The following is a 27,669-nucleotide window of genomic DNA, read 5'->3' on the forward strand; positions in this document are numbered from 1 at the left end:
TAGGCCACTGTCTCCAAATGCTTCTAAGAAACTGACCGCGGCTGCCTTCAGGAACAGGAGGTGGTGGCAGGGGTAGAGATGTGTCCCTTTTGCCTTAGGATTTTGAACCATGTGACTATTTCCTATTCAAAGGTAATTTAATTACTCTCAATTCCCACTGTGTGACTGGCCCTCTCATGTACAACTGACGGATGTCTAGCAATAGCAAACAGCCTGAATACAGCTGATGATGCAGAGCTCCTGCAGTGGAAATGTGTCCCGGTATATCAAAAGGGCAATTCACAAAACAATAGGTCCTTCTAATTTATAAAAGGAGAGTCCTTAGGGCGAGTCCCCTAATGAACAAATGAAAATGTACACCAATTTGTTCATGGTGGATTCTTGGTTTTCGGATGGATTCATGTTCTGGGAAAACACGACTAAGTAATAAAAGCTACAGCTCTAACAGACCAAAGTGATGCCATTACCCCAAATTTAAAATGTTAAAATGTTTTGCTTATGGCACAATTGTTAGGAAATTCAATTTCAAAAGCTTGGCTTAATGATCGTCTTTTTCAGGGTTCCCCATGGGCGGGCCAGGGAAATTTGTCAGTCTAGTTTTGGTAAATGTACCCCCCGACTCCACCTTGCCGCATGTCTTCTGATAACCCGACGTCTACCGCCAAAGGCCCAGTCCTCACTAACAGGCGGCCCAGGCCTCAGTTTGCCTCTGCAGGAGGGGATCAGCGTCCATGGTGCAGCACACAAACTATGCTTTATCGATAAGTGGTCATCGCAAACCCTTATTTTGGAGCAGAAAGAAATCTCCAGAGGACACCACTAAGCAACACTCCGTGATGACATGACCCTCCAAGTACAATTCTCAGTATCTCCTCCAAGGTGAGGCTGGCTTCCATGCTGGGAGTGGGGCGTGGGCGGGTGGCACTGAATGAAAATATGAACATTTAAGTAATTTTGAAGAGAATGAAAAAGGAAATCAAACAACTGCAGCTCAAATGCATTAGACTTTAATCTTTAATATCTAACATTATTGCTTTAGGAAAGTATTTCCCTGAACCAAGAATAGAATGCTAATTACATAAAAATACACATATAAAAGGGTCTCCATTTTTCCCAGGAAAAAAAACCAGTAACTTCTAGAATATTCAAGTGTTTTGTTTTAATTATAATTAAAGTCTGGGTCATCTCATTTATTAGCACTGTAACTTATACGTTTAAATTAAACAGATTAGACAACCGTTACAATGTATGCATGTAAGGCGCCGTTACTGAGTAAATAGATCCTTCCAAGAGTGGATGTGTCCCTTCTCCTACCCACTCAGGAAGCAGCAAATAGGTTAGTTTCATTTTATGAGTAGATGATCCTTGCTGCAAATGCTAATTCCCCCTTCCACCCCGCCCCGCTCTGTGTGTACGCGTGAGCGGGTTAGGATGCCCGGGCAACCCCGGTCACGGTCAACAGCAGGAGGAGCTAGGTTTGGGCTTGCGGTGAAGACTGACCGTGTCTGTCTGAATCAAGTGATCTGACCTATCCTCGCTAGCAAGCACTCTCCGAACTGCTTCCTCGAAGGCTGCGGCGACATTTGTGGCATCTTTTGCACTTGTTTCAAAGTAAGGATAGTCGCCGTTGTCCCTGCACCAGGCCTGGGCTTCTTCCGTAGACACTTGCCGTTCGTTTATGTCAATCTTGTTCCCCAAAATTACGAAGGGGAAGCTTTCAGGCTCTTTCACATCTGCATAATATATGAATTCTTTCTTCCAGTTACTCAAGTTCTGGAAGCTTTGAGAATCATCGACACTAAAAGTAAGCAGGCAACAGTCAGAGCCTCTGTAAAACGGTGTCCTCAGGCTTCTGAATCGCTCCTGACCAGCGGTGTCCCAAATCTGCATGGTCACAAAATGTCCATCCACCTCCAGATCTTTATTTAGAAATTCCACACCTATGGTATGGAAGAGCTGGGTATCAAACTTATTAGTCACGTATCTGTTCATAAGAGAACTCTTCCCAACTCCACCATCTCCAAGGAGAATTACTTTAAAAAGTGATGATTTTCCTGCCATTATTAAACTCAAGATCTGGACTTCAGAACCCTGTAAAATAAAAAGGTACCATTATTTTACTTCAGAGCTGGACACTGCTCTCCACAATGCTATGAACATCAGCGTGCATGGGAAATGAAAACATTTGTTTTGCGTAACAATTCCTTTCTGCACCCAGTTAATTCAGCACAAGGCTGTCCTTTACTCAACCACACCTACCATGACACCCCGAGATAGCTGGGGGTGGGGGGGGCGGCTCGCTCTTCCCCTTCCTCGAGTCACAGCTAAAGCTGGCACTCAAGGCCGCCAAGCCTGACCCCAATGACCTTGCTCTTAACCGCTCCGCTCTCCACACAAGAAGCCCTGCCACTGTTTGTTAGAAATGCGGTAAGAGACCCAAGGAGACAAGTTTTTGTAACAACTTCAAACCCCTTTGTTGGCACGGTGACAGTGTTCATGGATGGCCTCTCCTCTTGTGCCAAGGGTTTTCTCAACCACCGCCCCAATCCCCCACTTTTTCCCAATGCTGTCACCATAGCAACTGGTAACCAGGAAACCAGAGACAGAAGCTGTCTGATCTGGCTGTGAACAAAAATAAGCCAACCACTGAGTAAATGGGACTCGAGTCCCTTTGTTAGGAACACTTTTGAGTCTGTAAAATTAATGTCAGCAGCAATGGCATTTTTTAAAAAAGATTATTTTTATTTATATATTCAGGCAGATCTGCTGTGTCATGAGGGTAGCTCCCTGGCTGGGGATTGAACTTGTGCTGCAGTGGCTGCTGATAGCTTCATAGTGCTGTGTCTTAACCCCCTGCACCACCAGGGAGGATCCCCAGCAACGGCATTTTTAAAGCTGTAATCTAATACATTCTACTCATCACACTCAGTCGGCCAGTTCTCTCTCTTAAGTGTGAGTCTGTGCAGTTACCTGGTTTTCCAGGGGCAATGAAGTAAACCTTAAACCAAAAAGGTGGTCCTAGACACAGCCTCTGGGGGAAGCCCTGGGGCAGGATTACAAGCTCTTCTACACTACAGCTCCCCAGTCGGCAAGATCTCAGATGCGATGGAGAGCCAGCTGCTTTGAAGCACTGAGGAGAGCACAGTGACTATTTAAGGTTCCTGCTTTAATTCTTTATTGTGGGAAATTCCAAACATACACAAAATTTCTGAATAAATGTAATGAAACCCCACGGACCCTAAATCTAGCATCACCGATTACCAATGCATGGCAAATCCTCCCCCGCCCCGTAATTCCTTATTTTCCCTTCTCAGTTATTTTGAATCAAATTATACCATTTCAGACTTTTACACAGATCAAAATTTGTAAAAATAGGCAAGCTTTAGAATAGTGCTGTCTAGTAGAATTTCTGCAACAGTGCAAGAGGCCTCCATCGCGCGATCCGAAATGACAGCCGTGAGCCGCTGGTGGCTGCTGAGCACCCAAGGGCCCGGGCAGGGGAGTGAGGAACTGAATTTTACATTTCACTTGATTCTAAGTAATGTGAATGGCCACATGTGAAAAACCGATAGTTGTCTTGGACAGCACACCTCCAGAGCAAAACTGGTCGTTAACTTTATCATGAAAGTGGTTACTGCGGATCCCTTACATAATAAAGACACGAACAATGTTGCCCGGGATGAATTTGAAAAATCCTGGAAGTCAGGTCTATCTGGCTTTCTCCAGCTTATCTGCAAAGGTGACCCAGTGAGTCGCAACTGAACACTTCTTGTCACACACAAGAGTTCTCTCTGCATTTCCAACGATACTCTTCTGGCTAAACCTGTAGCAACTTGTCCCTAACTCTTACTGGCTCTTTTAAATTATAGCTACAGTAATTACTACTATAATTAGTACAATTTAAATTGGCTACTGTGTGAGGCAATCAAGGTATATACCTCTTGGAAATTTTTTTGATTTCCATCCTATTGCTCTGCCCAATGTCCACACTCAGTTGATGTTAGAAAGAAATTAAAACAAGCTCAAGGCCCTTTATTTCCTGACATAGGGAACAGTCAACTAAACCGTCCCTTTAATTCCTTGGAGTCTTGCATAAATAACTTCAACTTACAGAAAAAGAGTAACAGAAGCAAAAAGACAAACCAACTATTCTGACACAGGGAAAGCTATGTCTCATATCCTTCCTGAACATTCCTCAGTGGTTCTCCAGAGATTCAGGTCTAAGTTCTACTTCTAAGGTGACATTTCTCCCCCGGCCTGCCTCACTCTGGCCACCTTCCCTGCTCACATTTTCAGCTTAGGCCATTCTGAAATGCAGTGAAATGGACTTGAATTTCAATTCCACTTGCTCAGCCCCGCACTCTCCCTTGCCTTCCCTCTGACACCTGCTGCTCCCCCCGCTCGTGGTCCACCCCGCTTGACTTCACCTACCCATTCAGCTCAGTCATCAGCCATACTGGGAACCCTCCCCAAAGACCCCATGCCAAGGTTGTTTCTGTCACACAATGCTTGAGATACAGAAACACAGAGGTTCCCTGTGGGGTTACGAGGGTTAACAGACACGCTTTATTCCAGTCTCTCTCTTGCTTAACCCATTATTTTAATAAGTCCCTAGTTGCCTTACTGGACACAAAGTGTATTGTACAGCATTGAACTGCTAGGATCTTTACATCAAATTATAAACCAGATTATGCAATCTAACAACCTCCACCCAGATGACCGGCTGTACATTTCTACCAATGTAAATCTTAAGGGCTCCTTGAGATGTGATTATAATTTTATCAAGACATTTTCATAGTTTTTTTTCCATAACAATGTGGGATTTCCTAGTTTGTATCATTATTCTGATCAAACAAATGTGGGGTGTGAGACCTACATACAGAAAACAGGGTACAATTTTCTACATTTCCCATCTACAATTTGGGGCCTCCCATTATCCTATTTGGGAGTATGTTGGTATTTGCTAAAACAACTAACATACACACAAACATCTCTCTGTAACTGTAGAGCTGTTTATAAATGTACATGGCGATAATGCTCATTAACAAACCATCTTATTTCCCATTAACATCTCACAAAAGTTAACATCACAGAATCTGTACATTAACATCATGACCAGCTTGTAAACATTAAACATGCTCCATTGTTCTGCTCTAAAAACAGTAAAATCATTTAAAACTTCTCTAGTATAAGTGAATAAAGGTATCCTATTAGATTAGTTTTGAAATTTACCTTAAAATGAAACGTGAAGTCTTTTACACTCCACACTTGGGAATGACTGCCCAAAGGTGACAATCTCCAGCAAGGTTAAAACATGGCTTTAGCAACTCAGCTAAATTCTATAAAGAAATATGAATAAGGTTAAGCATATAGGTCACAAATCTTACCTTAATTGTTCAGTTCAAGCATTATCATGTACAAAGAAAAAATTAGAAAACTCACCTTAGCACTGTACATATATTGCTTTTCATAAGTTTAAGAATATAAAGAAATAACATGTAAAAAAATAATAAAAAGACTGAGTTCTACTAGCAACTAGACTCAGTGGTTTAAAAACTAAACCGCTCCTGGAGCTATCCATGGCCTTTCTCAGCCTAAAAAAAATAAAGTCCTAGAAACAAATTCTATGCTTTAGTTTTTTTCCAAAAAGTTTTTTAACTGCCCGCTCATCTGTTCTAAGTTTCATACTCAAACAGCTATAAAAGTGTGTTAAGATGAAATGTAAAATATTTCATTCATTCTTCCAAATTTGCCCAAATTTTGAGTGACTTGATTAGCCCTGTTGCAGAGAATAAAGCTCACACAAGCAAGGAGAACAGAAGGGCCACGAGAGCGCAGGGCACGGGTGTGACACAGGAAGCCAGGGGAAGCTTCTGGGGAGCCCTGGCAGAAGTGAAAACTTCCCTGGTTCCCGGTGCAAAGTCCAGGAGCACAGGCCCGCAGCCGCCCGACCGCCGCCCGACCTTCGCTGGCCCACAGCAGCAGGGCCTACCTCCCAGGGCCGGGGAAGGCCGGGACCCTCACCAAGGCAGCCGGCCGTGGCGGAGAGCAAGTTCCTGTGGCGGGAGCGCGCCAAGAAGTGCTTACGGGCGGGCAGCTGGATGGAAAGGTCTCATGGCCACTTCAGCAAGGGCCATGAGCAGGACAAACAGGATTATGCGGGCAGGTGTGAATGTTCTTCCCCATCAGCCTTCCTGGGAGAGAAGGCACACGCAGTAAGCGTCACTCGCTCGGATTCCAGCCCGGGAGGCCAGACTCAGCGAGAAGCTTTCCCAGAACCGACTGCGAGTGGCTGGAGCCCAGCCTCTCTCGGCTCAAGGCCCCTCTCCACCTGGTGTCAAAGCACAGGGCATCTCTGTGACACACACGTTCTGCAGTCCTTAACTTCAAAGTTCAATCAACGAAAAAAATCTTGACATTGGGGGTTAAAGAGAAAATAAGAACAGCTGCGCCTGTGCTGCCCAGGACACCGACGCGGCAATGCGGGGCCTGCCTGAAGCCCAGCACTTGGCCCCTCTGTGGCCTCAGCGCTCAGGCCTGGCTTGTGAGGGCTTTCGTGTGCCCCAGGTAGGAGGAAAACAAGCAGTCACACTGGCAGCCGCCTGCTGGATTTCAAGATTGGCAGGAAAACAAGCTGACCCGACCCAGCCAGTCCACATTCCACCTGTAACATAAAGTGCGGCATAAAGCGCCTCCGAGCGTGACTGAGCTTTCTGGCAGTTCAAGAGCGGAAAACAAGTTCCATGTGAAACGTGCCTGGAATTTCTGCAGAACTCTGGAGGGGCTCCCCAGGAGCCCCGAGCTCCGGGGAGCGGTGGGAAAGCAGTGCTCCACTTACTGAGAGCCTACTGCGTGCCAGCGCCTGAGGAATCTTTCACACGGAAATGTGCTACACCAGTATTAAAATGCCTGTAGTATCTCCAGACTTGTCAGTTTTCTAGACAGCAGGAAATACATGCTTTAACCCACACTCACCACGGAAAAGCTTAAAGTCTGCAAGAAAACCTAGAATAATCAAACTGAGTTCAATCTTCAAAATTCTGATTTGATTGCACAGTCATACTATTTCCTTTTGCTTGCAAAAGTATTTTTTAAGCTCCATTTTCATTCAAAGCCTAGTTCGACTGAATGCCGCAATTAGAATGAAATGGAAATCATTTTAAGTTTTCTTCAAGTACTGCTACCCACCAGACCACAAGGACAATTGCTTCCTATGCTTTGCTGTAACTCACATGGTATGAAAGACAACTCAATATTACCTCAAACACATAAGCAACAAAAAGGAAAAAAAGATAAAAGGACTCCATCAAAGTTAAAAGCTGTTGTGCTTCAAAGGATACCATTAAGAAAATAAAAAGGGAGCCCACAGAAAGGGAGAAAATATTTGCAAACCATGTATCTGAATAAGGAACCTATATCCATTCTATATAATGAACTCTTAGAACTCCTCAATAAAAAACCAAATAACCCAATTTAAATGGTCAACACCAAACATTAGTAGGGAAGCACAAATTAAAACTGCTCTGAGCTACCACTCCACACCAGCTAGGACAGCTAGAATCAAAAAGACACATAATGACAAGGGTCGAGCGGGGACCGGAAGAACCAGAGCCCTCTCACACTGCTGCTGGGGATGGGAAATGGTGCGCTGACATGGGACAACAGGCGGGCAGTTTTGCACGCTGTGGTATGGCAGAGCAATCCTCTCCTAAGTATGCAGCTAAGAAAAATGAGAACATACCTCTACACAAAACCTTCTACCTGAGTGTCCACAGCAGCATTCTTCACAATAGCCAAGAAGTGTAAACCGCCCAAGTGCCCATCAACCTGAATGGCTAACAAGAGGTGACATACCCACACGACAGGAGATTAACCAGCCATCAGGGGAGTAAAGTGCTGATCGACAACACGGATGAACCTCAAAAACATAAGTGAGAGCCGCCAGAGGCAAAAGTCCATTATATGATTCCATTTATATAAAATGTCAGAATAGGCAAATCCATAGAGGCAGAAAGTAGGGTCCCTGTTCGATAGAACTGGGGGTGGGGAATTTTAATGGGGGATGACTGCTAATGGGTACGGGGCTTGTTTTTAAGGGAGGGTGATGAAAATATTCTGGCATTACAAAATGGTGATAGTTGCACTCCTCAGAGACTATAAAAACCACTGAGCTGTATACGTTAAAAGGGTGAACTCTGTGGTATTTAAAACAATATCTGCAGAATAGTTACACACAAACACACACGTGGCCTGAGTTAGCAATGAAACTCTAAAATCAGATTTACATAGAGCTACAAATGATTTCCGTATTCCATTAATAGTGTCCTTCTAAACAAACCCGTGACGCAGGCAACAGATGCTCCCTCCCGTCCCACACCAGGTGCTGGCGCTCACGCTCCTCCTGTCCACGGCACATGCTAATCTGAGTGGGAAGAAGTAGCTCACTGGCAGGAAAGGAAATGAGCCATATTTTCAGCAGACACCTAAAAACTAAAGCTAAAAAGAGAGCATTGTGTGCCAGCCCTCTCCTCTGACACTATCCTCTGATGGCTCCAGTGTGGACTTGCACCTTGCACTGGGGTGGATGGTGAACAATGTACCCATCGCACCGGCCTCTGGCCCGGCCCCGCCGGAGCTGTAAGCTAACTGCAGCAAGCCCGGGGGAGTCAGATGCAAGCATCGAGGATACAAACCTCCACTAGGGATGCGTGTATAGATGAAAGGTAAATTTTTTTTTGATCAAAAATCTAACCGCCTTCATTCCTACAAATAACTAAACCCGAAGACACATTATTTCTTCAGTGACTTCATTATAGAGGGTTTTCAGCACGGCACCCAGAGAGCCAGGGAAGCTCGCAGCTACATTCTCACAGCCGACAGCACCCAGCACCATCACGGACATTCACCGGGGAGCCTTTGCTCAGGCCTTGATCTTGGCCTGGGAAGCCCCCACGCCCCGGGCTCCATGGCTCGGCAAATCCTACTCCTAAAAAGGCCTCGGCCACCTCATCCAAGAAGCCGTCGGGGGGCAGTCCGGAAAGCTCATCTCCCTCTTCTCGCCACTCTCACAATCCTCCCCGCTACTGCCGCAGCGCTCTGGCATGTAAGGCTCCAGCCACCGAGTTTCTGCTCCCTCACTCAGCTCCGGGGAGGGGAGCAGCGCCTCACGCCGGCCGGTCGGTGTTGTGTTCTGCAACATCCTACACGAAGCTTCCATCAGGTGAGGTACCAAGTAAGGCTAAATTGAGAGAAAAGGGCAAACGACTTCCCCCTCTATTCTGGGCGTTCTATTCGTCACCGTCTATGCACACTTCCCATTCTTGCAACTCTTCATTTCGCTGTCCGCTCAGCTCTTCCCCATTCTGTTTCTGAGGTCTATGAAAATGTGTGGGAAGGGACAGAAAAATGGATGCTCACTTGCAAATCGAATGAGAGAACCACCTGAAAATGAGTTCTGCTGAGGCGACGGCGCTGGCGAGCCGTGCGAAAGGACAACATTCCTCCGAGAAGCTGCCAAAGGGACAGCGGGCTGGCCGCGTCGACGGCGTCACTGACAATTTCAGGTTTTGCGGCTCATACCCTGTAACCCACTGGCTAGTTCTCACGTTCAGAAGCAAATTAAATTTATCACTCTTGGTTTAAATTTAGGATTTTTTTTCAATATTATACATTCCATTCACACTTAGCCTCATGTCCTAGATAAAGATTTATCAGTTGCTTCATTTCATAGCTTGAGAAACAGGCTCAAAGAAACTAGCCAGGCAAGCAAAAGCATAGATATAATCTCAAAATGATTTCTATTTTCACATGAGCTGTATTTATTTCCTTTTTTTAAAAGATTTATTTATTTATGCACACAAGAGCCGGGGTACAGGCCAAAGGTGTGGGGGAGGGATGAGAGGATTCCCCAGAGACAGAGTGGGGAGCAGAACAGGCAGATCTACTGAAAGGCACTGCTGAGGGGAGCAGGGGGGAGACAGGAGAGGTCTGCTGCGCCATGTGGGTTGCTCCCTGGCTGGTCGGGGATCGAATTCGTGCTGCGAAGGCTGTGGATTGCTTCATAGTGCGGTGCTTAACCCCTGGCGCCACCAGGGAGGCCCTGTATTTATTTCCTTATGTCTTAATTTAGGTGTGTCTCATTTAACAGCCTAATCAGTTCTACTGTTTCCAGTCTTCCTGGTTGTCTTGCTGAAATGTATGAGCAAGAAGCAAGTCAAAGAAGTCATTAAGTCTAATGGGTGTTATCTCTACAGCAAGAGGTGGACACCCTCCCCCCAAATATCACTATAGGAACAGACCGATTTGGAGACAAGTCTTAGCAGATGAAATCAACTAAGTAGTCGTCCATTGCGCATCCGCGCACGGAAGCCAGGCGAGAAAAACCCACATTATCAAACAACACTAAACAGTGTCAGAGCAGCTCGCCTATTTAAAGTGCTTGTCTCGATAAGTACTCTAAGATTAGTCACGTAATTTAACTTTTAAGAAATATGAATCAACAATGTTGTTTAAGACAAGGCACCTTTGTAGTTAAGTACACACACTAATCATTAGCTGTGGTGGTGGGGGGGGAGGGAGGGAGGGGGGAGCAGCGGCTGTGGCTGTGGAAGCAAGTCTTACAGCATCATGAAAGCGCAGAGCAGCAGGACCCCACGGAACTTGCTGCAGTGATGGAAATGGGCCACATCCGCGCTGGCCAATACAGTAGCCACTAATCGCACATGGCTACTGAGCATTTGAAACGTGGTTGTTTATTTAACTTTAGTTAAACTTACATTGCTCCATGAGCACAGTAGTGGACAGTGCAGGGACAGTGTGCCCAACTGGGAGTCTCTGAAGGAGCTGCAGGGGGAAATGCACCCCACCCCCTAGAGCCCTGGAAGTGAGGATAACATTTCTAGTCTTTGTTTTGTTTAATGAGGTCCTTGAAAGGACCAGGCATAAATCTAGCCATGACAGCTGCAAAAGGCACTTAAAATGTTTGGCAATAAAGAAAAGCCTAGGCACTTGTGGGGAGGGGGAGAATTGAAATGCTAAGAAATGGCTAAAGGTCACAAATTAGGAATACAGGTATAGCAATCATGGTTGTGTGTTTTGCGAAGAAACAAATTCTGAAAGAAACGAATTTTAATTTGTGTTTTGTTACTTTAATGTCTTTTTCTTTGGTGCATGTTCAAATTTAAATCTGATCTATTGTAAGTGAAGGGAACATGGGTTCTGACCCCCCACTTCAAGTTAGACAAGAAACTAGGTGTGATCGATTGGAGCCAGCAAAGGTAAGGGGCAGGAAAAGTCCACCTAAACTTAGGGAAGAGTTTGTGTACAAACACTGCCCACAGGCCTGTGGCCACAGCACGTGAAGTGCTGGCTGTTAGACAAAGGAAGGGGGGGTTCCCAAGAAGCTGTAAGTCTGCCAATGACTCACAGAGATTAGAGGCTCCATCCCGTGGGGAATGTTGTCACCAGCTCAAAGTGAGAAGAAATGTAAGGGCACTACAGGGAGCTTTCCAGAAAGTTCACTTGATCCCACGCTGCCATCAGTGATGCCCCGGTTTGGCCCCATCGAGGTACTGATGCTGACTGCTTACAAAAAGCTTTCCAAGTCCAGGCTCTGCTCTGCCATCACCCCCATGTCACCTCCTTGCCGTGGAACCCTCTGCTCAGCCATCCTGTGTCCCTCGCCCCCATGCCCTGGAAAGTCAGAAGAGCGCCAGAGGAGCTCAGGTCAGTCCTCAGCTAAGTGCCTTAAGGCACACACAGGCCTACAGTGAGAGGACAAAGAAAAAGCTCTCAGAACACCACTGTCTTTCTAGAAAACAGACTGATCGGTGTGCCCCCCACCTGAGGCCATTTGTTAGCTAACAAGTCTCTCAGAGTAGCCTTTTGTCTGCACGTAGAAATGGCTTCAGAGACAAATCTTAGAGGCTAGCCAAGCTTTTTCTTTTCTTTTCTTTTCTTTTAATAAAAAGCACAAGAAGGAAACGGAGCCCCAGATGGGGAAGGGTCTCGGGCCGTGCTGCCCCTGCGCGAGGCGCAGCTGGGAGCCGGTCACCACCACCGCCCACTCGTGCTGAGCAGCCCAGCCGTGACCTTGAAAACGCTTCCTACCTCACCGTCCATAACGCTGCTCTGACAACAGCTCCTGCTTTTCTCCCCCTTCTCCCCATTTTTCGACCCAGGCAGCTCCCCTTTCAAACAAGCCCCCAAACAGGCAGCTGAAGCACTGACCTCTTCCCAGCAGCATCTCCCCGGGCTGTGAACATCAGCGAGCCCACCTCTCCCGGCCCCTCCCGGAAGCAGAGGACCACAGCCCCAAGGACCGGCCGCTCGCAGGGCCCCCTGCCCGCAAAGGCGACTTCCTGCAACCAAGCCAGTGATGGCCCCACTTCATTTGCCCCCCAAGAAATGTGTCGGCTTCCCTACCTAGGCCGCTGCTTGGTTCATGCCAGTGACAGCGCTATGGCCAAAACATTTCCCAGAATGCCTCCTAGTCCTGGCAGAGGGCACCTTAAGATCACAGGCAAGCCGGACACAGTCCCCCATGTTTTACAGATCAACTCACTCAAGTTCGCAAAGATTAAGTAACTTCTCCCAAGAAATTAAACAGGGCGGCTCAAAACATGTTCCCTTCCCTGCCCCCAAATGACGGAGAAGAACTAAAACATGAGAACAAGAGGGAACAACTGTAGAGCGAGATGGCTGGGCAGCCTGCGTCCTCCACTGACAAACCAAAAAGCTGAGGAAACCCAAGCCAGGAGATGCAGCCAGTGAGCACGCTGGTTCCCAGGCCAGGCCCAAGAGGCGCAGCCCTGAGCAGCCCTGGCCCTTCCTGCCGCTCGCACAGGGCTGTCGCCACACCCCCGCCGCAGTCAGGCGGCCTTTCTCCTCCAGATCTGCTACCTAAAGAAGCATGGGTAGCAGAAAATAGGGGTAAACGTGGACATCTGGGTGCAAGGGGGCAGAGGAAGGGAGCAGGCTGCTTAGGAAACCTGCCCCGCCCTCGCCTCAGCAAAGACACCGTTATTGCTCCAAACTATGATTCCCACTGTGGAAACAGGGACCCAAGGGAAAGGCTGACATGGGGGAGGGTGGGCGCTAAGCAACCGTGATGCCAATGAAAACCGATCTCTCTCGAAGCCTTCCCTCCTTACTACACCTCCCAGGCCAGAGACTGCACTGCAAAGGCCAAGCCTCTAATCCTGCAGCTCCACACTTCAGGCAGAGATGCCGCCTGCCGCCTCCCCGCCCCCGCACCACGGGCAACGCGCAGGGCAGGGCGGGCTATGGAAAGTTCCGCGGGAACCCCAGAAATAGCAGACACTTATAGGACCCCATGCAAACTAGCACTGGGAGCTGACACCACGTCCTCTCAGCGACACCACAGCCTTGCGAAGCTGCGTCGTCCAGGGTTGCGGTGATAGAAATCAAGCACTTTGCCAAAAAATGGATGTGGACAGGAGACGAGGGTGGCAGCTGCTTGCTTCAAAACAATCATTTACTGTAGGAACATCCGGGGCTCAATCTGGGGCACCACCTGTAGTGGCCGACGCGGCCTGCGTGTTCTGCCTTCAACCCACACAGGCGCGTTTCCTTGCGCGCTCATCTGGTCGCGGCTCAGGCTAAACACGGTGTGACGTGCGCAGACCGGCGCCTACCACAGCTCAGCGGGTGCTGACACTCCGGAGCCTGTTGGATCATTGCAACACTTCTATGTCAGAGTTCATGTGTCTAGAAACAAGAGTCTGCAAGGCTTTTCTCAGGCTTCTCTTGAGTAATGCAAGTGCAGGTATGGAAACCAACCTTCTGGAAACTACCTTAGCTTCTTACCCAAAAACCTGATCCAATTCACAAGAACCTGGAAATCAATTATCAGTTTGCACTGCCTTGCTGGCCTTCACACTTGGATAATGAATGGGGCAACAGGATGATGTATTAGGTTGTTGCAAACGGCCTCTCCATGCCTCGCCAAACAATAGCCTACATTCGTGAAGCATCAGACCTCAGACAAAAGTGGGGTCTGTGTTCAGACTCCCAGCAATGACTGAGCCTCAACTGTCTGCTTCACTTCTATATTTCTTCTATTTCTTCCATCATACACACCCCGTGCTGATCTAGCTGCTCCTCATGTGCACTCATTTACATCTGGCCGTCCTATATGTTCACGAGAGCACTGTAAAGCCTGCACACACCACAGCCAAGAATTAACAAAAATAGAAAAATCCAGAACAACGTGGAAGGAACCCATAGTACTGCTTCACAACTTGTACAAAATTAAGATTCAGACTGGGAAACAGACTTCTCTGCCCAGTGAGCTAAGAAGCACAAGCACCCCCAGGCTTCCAGCAAGCCTCTAACACAAGGATTGGCCTCCACCCACAAACCAGCCCCTCCCTCAGGTATCCTGACCTTTCACATCACAGCTTTCCAAACTCCCTGAGGCACTTTGTGAGTTCACCCCCCCACCCCCAATTCTTAATAAATGCTCTCTGTTAATGACCTACTTAGTCACAAGCCCAATTTTCTTGTCCTTGGTTTTGACTAACAAATTTATCATCTAGATAGCTTTCAAGTGAGACGCCTTTCCCAAGCGCAAGTGGACTCGCGCGCGCACAAACACACACACACACACACACACACACACACACACTTCTATTTGGCTTATTTCCTCCTGCTGCTTAAGCAGCAAATTGCCTAGGGCAGAACTACTGGAAGCCAATAATTTGATGTCTCTACTTGGTATCATATAATCTCCTGGAGATTATAAACTACAACTGTCCCATTTTACAAAGAAAGAAACTGGTGACCTGATTTAGCCAGAGCAGTAAGCAAACTACAGAAGGAGCCACACTCTTCTGAGACCAGTGGATGTTCCTCCTGCCCTACTTCCTTTTGACCCTCCCCAGAATAAAGCCCCTCCAGTAAGGAAAGAACACATAGCCCTTTGCTGGAGCCCGTGGGACAGAAGTCATTTGTAGGTGCACAATTTAGCACCCCCTCTCCCCCACAGCTCGTGAGAAGAGACAGAGAAATCTATTCATTAACAAAAGAACACAAAACCCATCAGCACAGTCAAAAAGCAAAGCCACCCAGCAAAAGATGCCACGTTGGCTGTGGGAAGAACATTCACAGCAATTCCTAAAGAGAAAGCCAACCCTCTGTCACTGCTCTCCATCGCTCATTCCCCAAATTCATCCAAGAGTGAAGCGATGCCTGTACTGGACGGCCTAGTCCTAGATGGGCATGGCAAAAACAGGCTGGAAAACTCCAGACAGAAAATGATGCCAGAATCTTTTTTTTTTTTAATTTCATCATTTCATTCTTGATTCCAAAGATAAACTACAAGTATAACTATTTTCTACTGGGGCTAAATTTAAGGAAGATGTTTATGTTCAACAAGAATGGCTTCTCCATTTGATTCTTCTAAATAGCTGCAAGTCATCGACATACAAAGTTATCAAGAACACATCAATATGTCCCCATTTCACATAAACCCACCAAAGCAAACACCATGACTCAGGGACCTGTGTGCGACTGTGCAGCTGCTTTGTTTGTTTTTCAAGGAGTGCCAGGCCCCTGACCTACTTGAGTAGCTCAAGCCATAAATTTTGTTTTAGGATGAGGTGAGAACCTGATTTTATGATTGTGATTAGATTGAAAGCTTCGGGGAGGTGGGGACGCCCTACTACCCTTCATATTACCAGCACCTGGGAATCAGTGCCCCACAGGCAGCTCAGACAATCTTGAAGACTGGAATAACGCATATACCCAACTCCCAAGTCTGTTAACGCCTCTTAATAGCTCTCAAGTTCTTTTAGACACTTTTGCCTTAAATATCAATTGTCTTCAGAAATTATTTGCTGACTCCTTAATCCTTCAAAAGAAATTATTCTTGGGCCTCCCCGGTGGCGCAGCGGTTGAACGCTGGGTTCCGAAGCTGCCCGCAGCCTCTGCAGCGCCGGTTCGATCCCCGGCTGCTCCCCAGCCACCGGAGGAGGGTCCCACATGGTGCGCAGACCTCTCCTGCCGCCCGCTGCTCCCCTCAGCAGCGTACTTCGGTCCTTTTGCCTGTTCTGCTCCCCACTCTGGCTCTGGTGAATTCTCTCACCCTCCCGCGCTTCTGACTGTACCCAGTGCTTGTATAAACAAAACAAACAAACAAATAAATAAATAAATAAAGCATGCCTCTATTTTAAAAAAAAAAAAAAAAGAAATTATTCATGTTCTCAAACCGTCCCCCATTCTTTCTTTAAATGAGGAGCAGGTACCCTAAACAGGAAATGACACTGCATCTGAGAGAACTACAGCAGCATTGAAACGTGAGCACTGGAGTTACAGCACACTCTAAAGGAGGGCTTCTCAACCCGAGCACTAGTGACATTTTGGCCAGACAAGTCTTTGTTGTGGAGGGCCGTCCTGTGCACTGCAGGATGTCGAGCAGCATACCCCACTTCTACCCACCAGATGCCAGCAGCACCCGCTCTCAGGTATGAACCAAAATGCCTACAGATGTTGTCAAATGTCTGTGAGCTCAGGCCTGCCTTGAATCCTGGCTCTGCAGCCCTAGCCAGGCCTAACCCTCGCCCTCCAGAGTCATTATCTGTACAATGGCACTAATATGGCAGAAATGCTGCGAGAATGCAATGAATGATGTATATAGTGGATTTCCCTGCTCAGAACATCCGATGCCAAAGTGACTGCGCAAGAAATGAGGGAAATTAAAAGCCAACTGCTAGAACCAAAGGAATTTATCTTTAGGTCTCCAAGTACTGTGATCTAGATGGAAGATGTGGCTGACAGAGAAACGAATGAAAGGAGAAGAGAGGTTGGGTACGAGGAAATAATACTAAAGTATTTCCCTAGTCACCAAAAACCCTGCTTGGAGTCAGGGCCAAATTTGTGCTACTGAGTAGACTGAGGCTACTGTAACCTCCCAAATAGTAAACCCAAACGATGCCAAACCACAAAACTCTCCCAAATAAATAAGTGACCAGGTCAGCAAGAGGAATTCACCACAGTGTCGATACAAAAACACCAGAAAGTGGTGAAAAGGCCAGACTGTCTCTGGCTTAGATTTAGGAACCTAAATAGGATATGGAGAGTTCTAGACAACAGTGAGGACGAATTCAACATAAGCTTCTAGAAGAGACCAAAACAGTCTTCTCTAAAGTCCCTGCATAAATCATTCTGGGTTTCCTTCATATCTGCAGTTGTGCTGCACTGCACGGTTAGGATTAAGGTAACTTTGGAATTTTCCATTACAACGGTGCCAGCGACAGAAAGACAAGCCCCTTTAAAAATAAAAGATCTGAAAAAGCAATAAAATGCTATTGATTTTATCCGGCTGGGCAAATCCTTTAAAAAGATCGCGATCACGTGACAACTTGGAACCTCGCAGAAAAGTCATTCCTCCGAAGAGCCACGGTCACGGGACATGTCATCACTTACAAAGAAAACCCAGCCCAGGCCAACATGTAATACCTCCCGCACGCTCAGGTCCGTCCTCCGCGTTCTCGTCTTGCCATTTCACACCCTAAGTTGGAAGGAAGCGAGGACCGATTGTGGAACCTCGGCCCGCGCGGGGGTCGGATCAGCCCTGGCGGCGGCCGGCCCGGGACGGGCCGCGCGCTCCCAAGTCCTCGGCCGAGCGGCCACTAGGACGCGGCCCGCGCCGGGAGCGCGCCAGCCCCTCGTCTTTCTCGGCATTCATCGCTCGGGGGTGGGGGGGGGCGGCTCTGGCTTGGGGCGCGGGTGCGAGTCCCCGCGCCGCCCAGCGTTCGCTGCGTGCGTGCCTCCCCGGCGCTCGGGGGCGACCGTGCGTGTGCGTGGAGGGCGCTCTCCCCGGGGGGTGTGCGCGTGTGGCCCGGCCGTCCGGGCGTTGCTCTGCGCGTCCCCGCGCGTGTGGGTGCCTGTTCCTCCCCTCGGCGCGCGCCGGCGGGACCCCGTCTTTCCTCCTGCGTCAGTCAGCAGCACACGGGGAACCCCCGGGCCACCTCCTTCCCGGGCGAGCGAGAGAGCCGCGCCGGCTCCGCGCGCCCCCCGCCGCCCCCTCGGGCCTGAGGCCCAGGCGCCCGCGGGTCCCCTCAGCCCCCCGTGCGCGCGCCCCGAGACGGCCCGAGGGCAGCCCGCGCCCCGCTCACCTCGCGGCCACACGGACGACGCCCGGGAGCTGCGGCCCGGCGCGACCGGCTGCAAGGAGCAAAGCGAGAGGCTCAGGGGCCCCTCGGGCAGAGGCGGCGGCAGCGCGAGGCTCGGGTCCGACTGCACTTGCTCGGGGGCCGGCTCCGAGCGGGCAACATGGCGACGGGCCGGGACGGACCCGGGAGGCGGGGCGGGGGCGGGGCCCGGGCGGGGCCTGGAGGCCGCGGTCCGGCCCGGGGGTCCCGGCGGCCACGCGGTTTTCCTCCGGTGGGAGCTTCCCGGCTGCCCCGGCCGCGTTCTCGCGCGAGACAGCACGAAATGCGGCCTCTTCCCAAGTGCACGCAGCGTGGAAAGCAACGAGTGGCTTGGGCACCACCCCGCGACGTGCTGATCACGATGGGAAAACGAATGTGCAAGGAGACAAAGAACAAACGGGTGGAGAAAAATAAAAACATCTGGGAGACTGTCAGGGAAATGGTCATGGTTGAACGTTGTTTCCTTTACGTCCTTTATGTAGTGCAAACACTGCCTCTGTCATCCCGAAATAGAAAGCAGCCGAGGGGCAGGGCGGTCCTGGGGAGCCCTTCTTCACGCCTCACTTGAAACAGGGAACTGAGCTCCTGGGTCTTAGGATACAGGGGCTTGGAGACCACAGGGACTTTTAGTGACTTTTCCATACGTATTGTGCAATAAATTTAGTTGGATTTTATTTTTCCAAGAGAAGGATGACACTTTCAAGGTTTCCTGGATCCACAATCATTCATTTTTAGGGAGTCACTTTCAGGTAATGTCTCAGACATGGTCTTTTCATTCAGCACCAGAAAGGTGATATTTGAGAGAGTTTCTCACAAGCATAAAAGACAACTTTAGAAGACTAAGATGTGTGAAAGCGAGGCATGTAAAAAAGACTGAGTTCTAGTTTGAGTTTAGATGGAATTTTCTTTTACAGAAGGAAATCTACTTTTTATCCATGAAGGATTTTTTTAAAAAGATTTATTTCATTTACACATACAAGAACTGGGGTACAGGCCAGAGGTGTGGGGGGGAGAGGACTCACCAGAGCCAGAGCGGGGAACAGAACAGGCAGACTGACGAAATACACTGCTGAGGGGAGCAGCGGGGAGACAGGAGAGGTCTGCTGTGCCATGTGGGTAGCTCCCTGGCCAGGGAATCAAACTCATGCTGCAGTGGCTGCCGATAGCTCATGAACGATATTTCTCATAGGAAATATGACTAGACGTTTAATAAAAACACAGACCTGCTCAAACGGGGAACAGCTACTCCGTACCTTATTTTAAAACACATGATAATGATAGATACATAATCTATTGGCAAATCAGTAAAACTATAAACAAACATAATAATTGAAACTATATAGCAAAATATCTGAGAATATTAGAATTAATTTTCCAAAAGAAAAAGTATCACATACCTTGAACTATAACAAGCAATCCACAGAGTTACTAACAAAAGGAGAACTGCAAATTGTATGTGGTAATCATAGCACTCTTATGGAATTATTGTTGCTTAAAGTAAGCCTCGAGAAGTCCAAGAGTTTTCAAGAAAATGATTCTAGGACGGTCCGTCCTACAAGTGATTCTTAGGCTGTTGGAAAATTTAAGTGAGCCATACAACATACGGGAGTGTAGCTTCCAGTCAGCACCTGAAAACAAGAAGGAAAGTTACTTTTTCTGAAATTACTATTTCTTGGACACTAGCCAACTGACAGTTAAAGATACTAGCACATTCTGGTATCTTCCACCATTCACTTCTTTACCTAGTTGGTTTGATGAGTAGACTGGGTCAAAAGACTTTTCCCTGAGGAGTAAATTTACATTTGGTTCTTGGGTGTGTGTCGTTGGCAAGCTGATAAAAATTGGATAAATGTTTTCTCTCGCTTGCTCCATGAACACGGTTACTGACCAAAACAAAACAAAACAAAACAAAAAAAAAAAAACAAACAACAAACAAAAAAAAACCCCAAAACCAAAAAACCTCTAAGAACTGATACAGTTTGACTCCTAGTCCCCTGACTAGGATTTTCTTTATATTTTGTAAACACCTAACGTATCACTCCTGGAGGAAAAAGAGGTTGATGCGCATCAACGACTGCTTCCCTTAAATGACACCTACTTATTACTATGAGCACTAGGAGTTAATCCTCCATTTCAAGCTGGGATTTGAAAGAAATCACATCTGGTGTCTCTGATAAAAAGCTACAAGTAAGTGGGCTCCAGATTCAGGTATAATAAACACTGATTGTAATTTAATTAGTTGTACTTTTCACATACAAGGAAAAACACAAGACTCAATGGCAGGCAATTTTCACCATTAAATGTCATATCCAAATGATCAGAAATTTGATATTTTCCTTAAGTCGGAGGCCAAAATAAGAGATCTGTTCTCAATATTGCGTAGACGTTCCAGATAGTTCTACTAAGAGGGGAGAAAAACATAAAAAGTAATTCAAGATTGATTATGTTTGATTCCAAAGCCAGAGTGAAAATAGGTAACAATGTTCAGTGAAAAACAATGTTAGCCAAATAGTATATGGAGGAAAATCCCAATTTGGTGGAGGAAACATTTTTTATAATATGTAACTATATAACTTTTATGTAACTATTATGTGAAAAGGGCCAACTAAACTGACTCCATCTTGGGCCCTAACCTCCATCTTACTGAACTTCAACCTTTAAGAAACCAGTTTCCAGCGAGACATGGCTTTCTCTGAGAACTATGCAAAGACAGGTTTTTTTCTTCTCCATAGTAACCAAGACCAGCTTGACTAAAAGTCAACAAACGTTAAGGAATATAATCCATAACCAATCCAACTTCTTGGTAAACAGCTTTTGCAATGCTGTCCTTTCTCCCCCCTCTTTTGTCTTTTAACAAACCCTTAAAGACTCCAGCAAGGGACAATTTGGAGTGGTATCTAAAATTAGTCTCCTTAACCAGCAAATCCAAGACCCCAAATAAATGCTATTGTTTCATTATAACTAGTTTTGGTTTTCTCCAAACACATTTCAAATAGTTATCTAATTTATTTATGTCTATGTATGTGTGTGTATATATAATAAATATATATTTATATATCATATATTTTATATTTATATATCATATACACGCTCTGAACATTTCAAACCAATGCCCCAATCTCCCAGTTTACCTGGAAACTGAATTGTGCATGTTTCTTACTCATGCAGATTTTTTCCTTCCTGATCCTTAAGTCAGATGAAATGTTAACCTGAGAAGAACTTGCAGAAATCTGATTTCTTCACTGCTTAGCGTGGAAAGGAGTCCTGGAGCCACAAATGAATAGTAGATCAGCCTTAATCTGAGTATTGTCAGTGAGCAAATTCCAGAATCGACAGTCCTCTAGTTGTTGTGATCAAATGGAAAGTCTCACCCACAACCATGAAGGCTCAGAGTCTTACATGGGTGTCTGGGATTCTGTGCAGTGGTTCATGTTGCGTGGCAGCCTGGGAGTCACATGCCACCCACATGCTTCCTTCCATAGGCCTGCCTGCTGTCAGAAGAGAGGGGCCGTGGAAATTAGAAGCCAACACAACTGACACCTCCCAAATCTGTGGATGACCACCACACCCACCCAAACCCTTCCAAAGCCGGCATCGTAGACATACCCTCTCCTCCTGGGTGGTTTTAAATGTGTGGGAAAGGCAGAGCCACTTCACACCAATACTTTTATCCAGTGAATCTAGAGAGTGCCCATAGTGCCAGGTATGGACCAGAGGTAGATGTAATGAGGAGGAATTCAGGGGTGTCTCCAGGCATCACCCCTCCCTTCCCACATAGCCCCCATCTGCTAGCTATGTTTCTATCACATCACCTTATTTTGGTGAATATGTTCGATTTGGTCCTTTTCCTAAGAGAACTCAGAAGAGCAGAGGAAACAGTCAAAAAGCAACTAACCAAATATGCAGTTACAAAATGGATGAAAAGCCTTGCGGGAGCTAATAAGCAAGGTGCAGTGAGCAGATGGGATTACAGGGTGCAGGCACCAGAGGAAAGAGCATGTCACCAAGAACCTGGCCCAGAGCAGCACTCAGTACATCTTTCCAAATAAAGGAAAGGTGCGAACAATTACTAACTCTTCATAATTGATGGAAAAACTGAAATTATAATAGTTCTCTAGCCGTAACTAGAGCTAATGTATTTCTTAAAAAACAATATGTGTGCACTCTAAGCACAGCTTACAGATGGCAGTATGGAACAGCCATTAAAATTCAGGAATGGAGTGGGAAATGTGATCCTTTGCTGACTTCCCAGTGAATGCCAGCCATAGCCTGAAGTTCACTTTTAAAGGCAGTGGAAGGAAGACCTCAGACATGCCAGGGTTACAATGATTTTTTTTAAGATTTATTTATTTATTTATACAAGCACTGGATACAGTCAGAAGCACTGGAGGGTGAGAGAATTCACCAGAGCCAGAGCGGGGAACAGAACAGGCAGACTGATGAAAATACACTGCTGAAGGGAGCAGCGGGCATGGCAGGAGAGGTCTGCACGCCATGTGGGACCCCCACCAGCGGCTGGGGATCGAACCAGCGCTGCAGATGCTGCAGGTAGCCTTGCAGAGCAGCGCTCAACCACTGTGCCACCAGGGAAAGCCCGGTTACAGTGATGTTAACAGTATATTCGTGTGTATTGGTGTGAGTATGTGTGCATGTACATGTTTAATTTCTTATTTTTATTTTTTCAAAGATTTTATTTATTTATGCATACAAGAACTGGGATATAGGCCAGAGATGCGGGAGGGTGAGAGGATTCACCAGAAACAGAGTGGGGAGCAGAACAGGCAGATCTACTGAAATACACTGCTGAGGGGAACAGCAGATGAGACAGGAGAGGTCTGCTGAGCCATTTGGGTAGCTCCCTGGCAGGGGATGGAACTCATGCTGCAGAAGCTGAGGACAGCTTCAAAGATTGCGTCTCAACCCCTTGTGCCACCAGGGAGGCCCCATGTTTATTTTTTTTTTTAATGAAAAACAACAGTAAAATCAAAACATTTGGATTTTTTTTTTAATTTTTTAAAAGATTTATTTATTTATTTATACAAGCACTGGGTACAGTCAGAAGCGCGGGAGGGTGAGAGAATTCACCGGAGCCAGAGCGGGGAGCAGGGCAGGCAGAAGGACCAAAGTACACTGCTGAGGGGAGCAGCCGGCGGCAGGAGAGGTCTGCGCGCCATGTGGGACCCTCCTCCAGTGGCCAGGGAGCAGCTGGGGAGCGAACCAGCGCTGCAGAGGCTGCAGGCAGTTTCACAACCCAGCGCTCAACCGCTGCGCCACCAGGGAGGCCTAACATTTGGATTTTTAAGGCAGTCTGATTCCAAGTAATTTTTTTCACTGAATTTTTAAATTATATGTTATAAGATTCTTTTGAGCAATATGTGGACATTTCTTAATGAAGCAATTTTAAGCAACCTTTAGAAATACTCCTCCAGAACTCAGGACAGTGATGCTGAGGCGCTGCCCCTCTTCCCTGCCTGCTGCCAGGCATCTCAGTAGCCAGTGCCACTAGCAACTTTCTGGACCTTTTGGTTAAGAACTGAGACCAGGGCCTCCCCCATGGCGCAGTGGGTTGAGCACCGCTCTGTGAAGCTGTCCGCAGCCTCTGCAGTGCGGGTTCGATCCCGACCAGCCAGGGAGCTACTCATATGGCACAGCAGACCCCTCCTGTCTCGCCCGCTGCTCCCCTCAGCACTGTATTTCAGTCTGTCTGCCTGTTCTGTTCCCCAGTCTGTCTCTGGTGAATCCTCTCACCGTCCCGTGCCTCTGGCCTGTACCCCAGCTCTTGTATAAATAAATAAAATCTTTAAAAAAAGAAGAGTTGAGAGCACTATGGGCCTCACATTAACCAACTTTGGTCCCTTGGTCGTCTGCTTCCACCACCACCATGTACACAAACGTAAATAATCCAAGGAACTGTGGCTCCCAGTCACCTTTGTAGCCAGACCCTCAACCCAACCCCTGACTGGAGTAAAGTGGGAAATCCCTCACCCACCTGCCCGACAGAGGGCTGGGGTACTTCTCAGTGGCATAAGACATTATCTGGACCACTTATATGTTATTTATACACAATGTCCAGCATGCAACAAAAAATATTAGACAGGAGAAGAGGCAGCAAAAAGTGACCCCTAATCAGGAGAAAACGAAACAATAGAGTTTAAAGGCATGACATGCTGGAAGTATTTCAGGAATGCAAGGGTAGTTTAATATTAACTGTTAAGGGGGAAAAACAATCAGCTCAACAGATGAAGAAAAAAATGCATTCAATAAAACTCAACACCCATCTGTGATAAATAATCTCTTAGCAAACCAGGAATAGAAGGGAATTTCCTTAACCTCCTAAAGAATAACTTCTGAAAACCTATGCCAAACATCATTCTTAATGGTTAGAATCTCTAAGTATATCCTTTAAAACAGGGCAAAAGTAAGTAGGTCTGTTGCAACCACTCTCCAACATTGTCCTGAGTGTTCTAGAACACAGCGGCAGAAAAATTGCTAAGAGGATGAAAAGGGAGAAATTGCCTCCACTGAACACAATCTGGTTAGAAAAACACAAGGCCTCTATAGAACACCAACCATTCAAAGAGTTTAGTGAGGTGATTGCTATAGACTGAATGTTTATGTCCCCCCAAAATTCATATGTTGAACCCCCAGCCCCAGTGAGATATTCACAAGAGGGAATATGGTGTGATGAGATCGCGAGGGTGGGGCCTTCATGATGGGCGTCGCGCCCTTATAAAAGAGACCTAGCAGAGCTCCCTCACCCATGCCACTCTGTGAGGCACAGCAAAAAGAGAACCATTTATGAATCTGGAAAGAGACTCTCACCAGATACTGAGAATGTGCTACAGCCTTGATCTCAGACTCCCAGCCTTTAGCACAGTGAGAAATAAATTTCTGTTGTTTTTAAGCTCCCCTGTCTATGGTATTTTGTTGGAACAGCCAGAATGAACTAAGTGTCTAGGTAAGAACATGGGTAACAAAAAGTCTATTGATACAACCAACAAACACAGGAAACCTAAGTAACAAAATAATCGATTTCAATGACAATATTATAAAATACTTAGCAATAAAATCTAACACCGAAAAATGTGAAGACCTTCATGGAGAAAATCAGGTGTGGCGCCTGTCTAAAATAGGAGCCACTAGTTGTATGTGGCTATTTAAATGAAAATGTAAATAAATTAAACAGCGTCCAGGATTCAGTTCCTTCATATCAGCCTCATCTCCAGTGCTCAATAGCCACATGGGGCTAGTGCCTGCCCCACTGGAGTACAGATATAGACGATTTCCATCATTACAGAAAATTCCATGAACTGCACTAGACTAGAATATGCCCATTCATCTCATAAATTTTCAATTAGAACACGATCATTTACGCTACACTGCTTATGCCATATCCCCATAAAGGGAAGCATGACTTAGTAAGAAACACAGATTAGGAGTTGCAACATTTTCTTATCTTCTAAGAGTTTCAGGGGTTATTTATCTCTTTGGTGGGGTGGGGGGGTGGGAAGGATAAGGGATTTGCCAAGCATCTGAAGACCCTTTTGATTTTTAGGGAGCCAACTATTTTGTGAGTCTTCGTTATAAAAGTCCTAAAGATCAGATACTTAGAGACTTGCTCTTCCAGAGTCCTGGTGACAAGGAATACCAGCACGAGAGCCAAGATTGGCGAATCGGACACGCCCTTTGAAGACCTGTATCTTGAGCAAGCCACGCAGAGAAGCTGGAACAGCTCAGAGTTCTCTCTGGCATGGAGAGTGGTGCCAGCGGCCAGGATACCAGCGGCAGTGCCCAGGACCCAGGAGTATCAGCGCCTTAACCAGGCTATTCATGTTTTGGGTTTCTGTTGCTTCTGCTCACTGTGCCAACTCAATACTGCAGCTGTGCCTCTCTAAGAGTTATGCAAGCTCTCCCCTTTTCTTTATCAGAAGGAGTTGATGTCTTTAGTTGCAGCTACAAACTCTGAATGACACATAGTTAGAAGGTATCCAGTGCAAGCTAGTTAGAATGCATCTAGTACAGGCTTACTGTGATTCATAATATAAATGCAGGTAAATGGAATTATGACTCTCAAGGCTTTTATATCAACTAAACCATGCTGTGGTATAAAGACAACGAGCCCCCAAATCTCAGCAGCATATAAAAACAAAGACTTATTCCTCACCATAATGCCTATCACGGGTCAGCTGAGGTTCTGTCCCATGTCATCCTCCTTCTGGACCCAAGCTGATGAGCTTGAGCTAACAAAGCATCCCCTGCCAGATATATTGCAGGTCTCATTGGCTGAAAGAAAAGAAACCAAACAAGACACCTGCTAGCTCTTAAAGCTCCCGCCCAGAAGCGACATTCATTGTTCCTACCCAGATGTCACCAGCCAAAGCAAGTCATACATTGGAATGAATAATCCTCCTAAAGGGAGGGGCACGGCAAGTGACATGACAAACATGATCTGGGCGGTGTGGTATTCTAGAATTATCCCACTGGGAGTGTCATCAAACACTGGAACAACAATACAACCTGACATAGTTCCTATGACTCAGGCTTTGTTGTATTAATTAGATAAATTTCAAATTATATGTTATTTATTTTTAAAATTTCATATTATGAATGAAATAAACTTATTTTGAATAAATGATGTTTCTGGGGATGGCTCTGATACATTAACAACAGTAACATTTGATCCAGCTTACTGTTAAAGGAAGTGGCGGTGCTCGCAAAGGGAACAGTGGGAGACACAGAGAACACAGCAGAAACGTGTGAGCTCATGGAGAAATTCCTCTTGCTGTATGCAAAAAAATCTTTTATAAAATTACATAAGCTTCTACCTAGCCCAGAGTTAACCTTGGGGCTTTGAGGGATGCAAACATAACTGAGGCCTGCACAGGGAACTTGATGACGAGCGGAGAGAAAGGACATTTCACCAAAGCAGTGATAAAACAGGAGCAAGAACAGGGAAGATCCCAGCCTGGGCCAAGTGGAAGACCCCCCAGCCTACAGAGGTGACAGCATTGAGTGAGGCAGGAGCTACTTTACGACAAGCCATACGATTCACCAGCACTGTGCTTTTATACCACAGGGCACGGGCAGGGAAGGAGACAGGCAGGGGAAGGGGGAAATCCAACATGTTGCTAGGAATTCCTAACTTTAGTCCTCACTCGACACAGCGGCTGTAAGTCCCATACTAAAGACAACGGTTGTAAGGGACATGATTTGATCGAGCTCTTCTTCATCCACATTAAGAAAATGGCGGGGGGGACTAGCCATATTTCTTTTTCTTAAGGGAAAAGAACTGTGACATCTATCTTCTATGTAAGAGCTGGGGGGGGTGCTTTGAAAATGTCAAGTTTTGCATATGGTTAACCAAAAATAATCACCGACACAAAAGTTTGAAGAAGTATAATTGTGATTGATGCAAATGTTAAATTATTTATGTAAATTTGGTTAAAGCTGCACTTTAAATAAAGGTCAGTACAGTTCCTTTGGTTAGGAAAATATG

At 46.6% G+C, this 27,669-nt stretch overlaps 1 protein-coding gene across 3 annotated transcripts; it reads right to left on the reverse strand.

Moving 5' to 3' along the window:
* Positions 1-992: 992 nt before the first annotated feature.
* On the reverse strand, positions 993-21,402 carry RAB9A (RAB9A, member RAS oncogene family). Of its 3 annotated transcripts, XM_037512706.2 has the most exons (4): positions 21,305-21,402; positions 19,571-19,801; positions 5,233-5,339; positions 993-2,091 (listed from the first exon to the last, which is right to left on the reverse strand). In XM_037512706.2, exon 4 carries the CDS (start codon positions 2,059-2,061, stop codon positions 1,456-1,458), a length of 606 nt encoding a protein of 201 aa, XP_037368603.1. In that variant the 5' UTR covers positions 2,062-2,091; positions 5,233-5,339; positions 19,571-19,801; positions 21,305-21,402; the 3' UTR covers positions 993-1,455. The 3 variants fall into 3 exon arrangements, with proteins under 3 accessions (XP_037368603.1, XP_037368602.1, XP_037368604.1); XM_037512705.2 differs by lacking the exons at positions 19,571-19,801; positions 21,305-21,402 and adding an exon at positions 18,138-18,269; XM_037512707.2 differs by lacking the exons at positions 19,571-19,801; positions 21,305-21,402 and adding an exon at positions 17,479-17,574.
* Between the last annotated feature and the right edge of the window lie 6,267 nt (positions 21,403-27,669).

The sequence above is a fragment of the Talpa occidentalis genome, unplaced genomic scaffold, assembly GCF_014898055.3.
Source record: "Talpa occidentalis isolate TD23 unplaced genomic scaffold, MPIMG_talOcc4v2.1 talOcc4.15, whole genome shotgun sequence".
Lineage (NCBI taxonomy): Eukaryota > Metazoa > Chordata > Mammalia > Eulipotyphla > Talpidae > Talpa > Talpa occidentalis.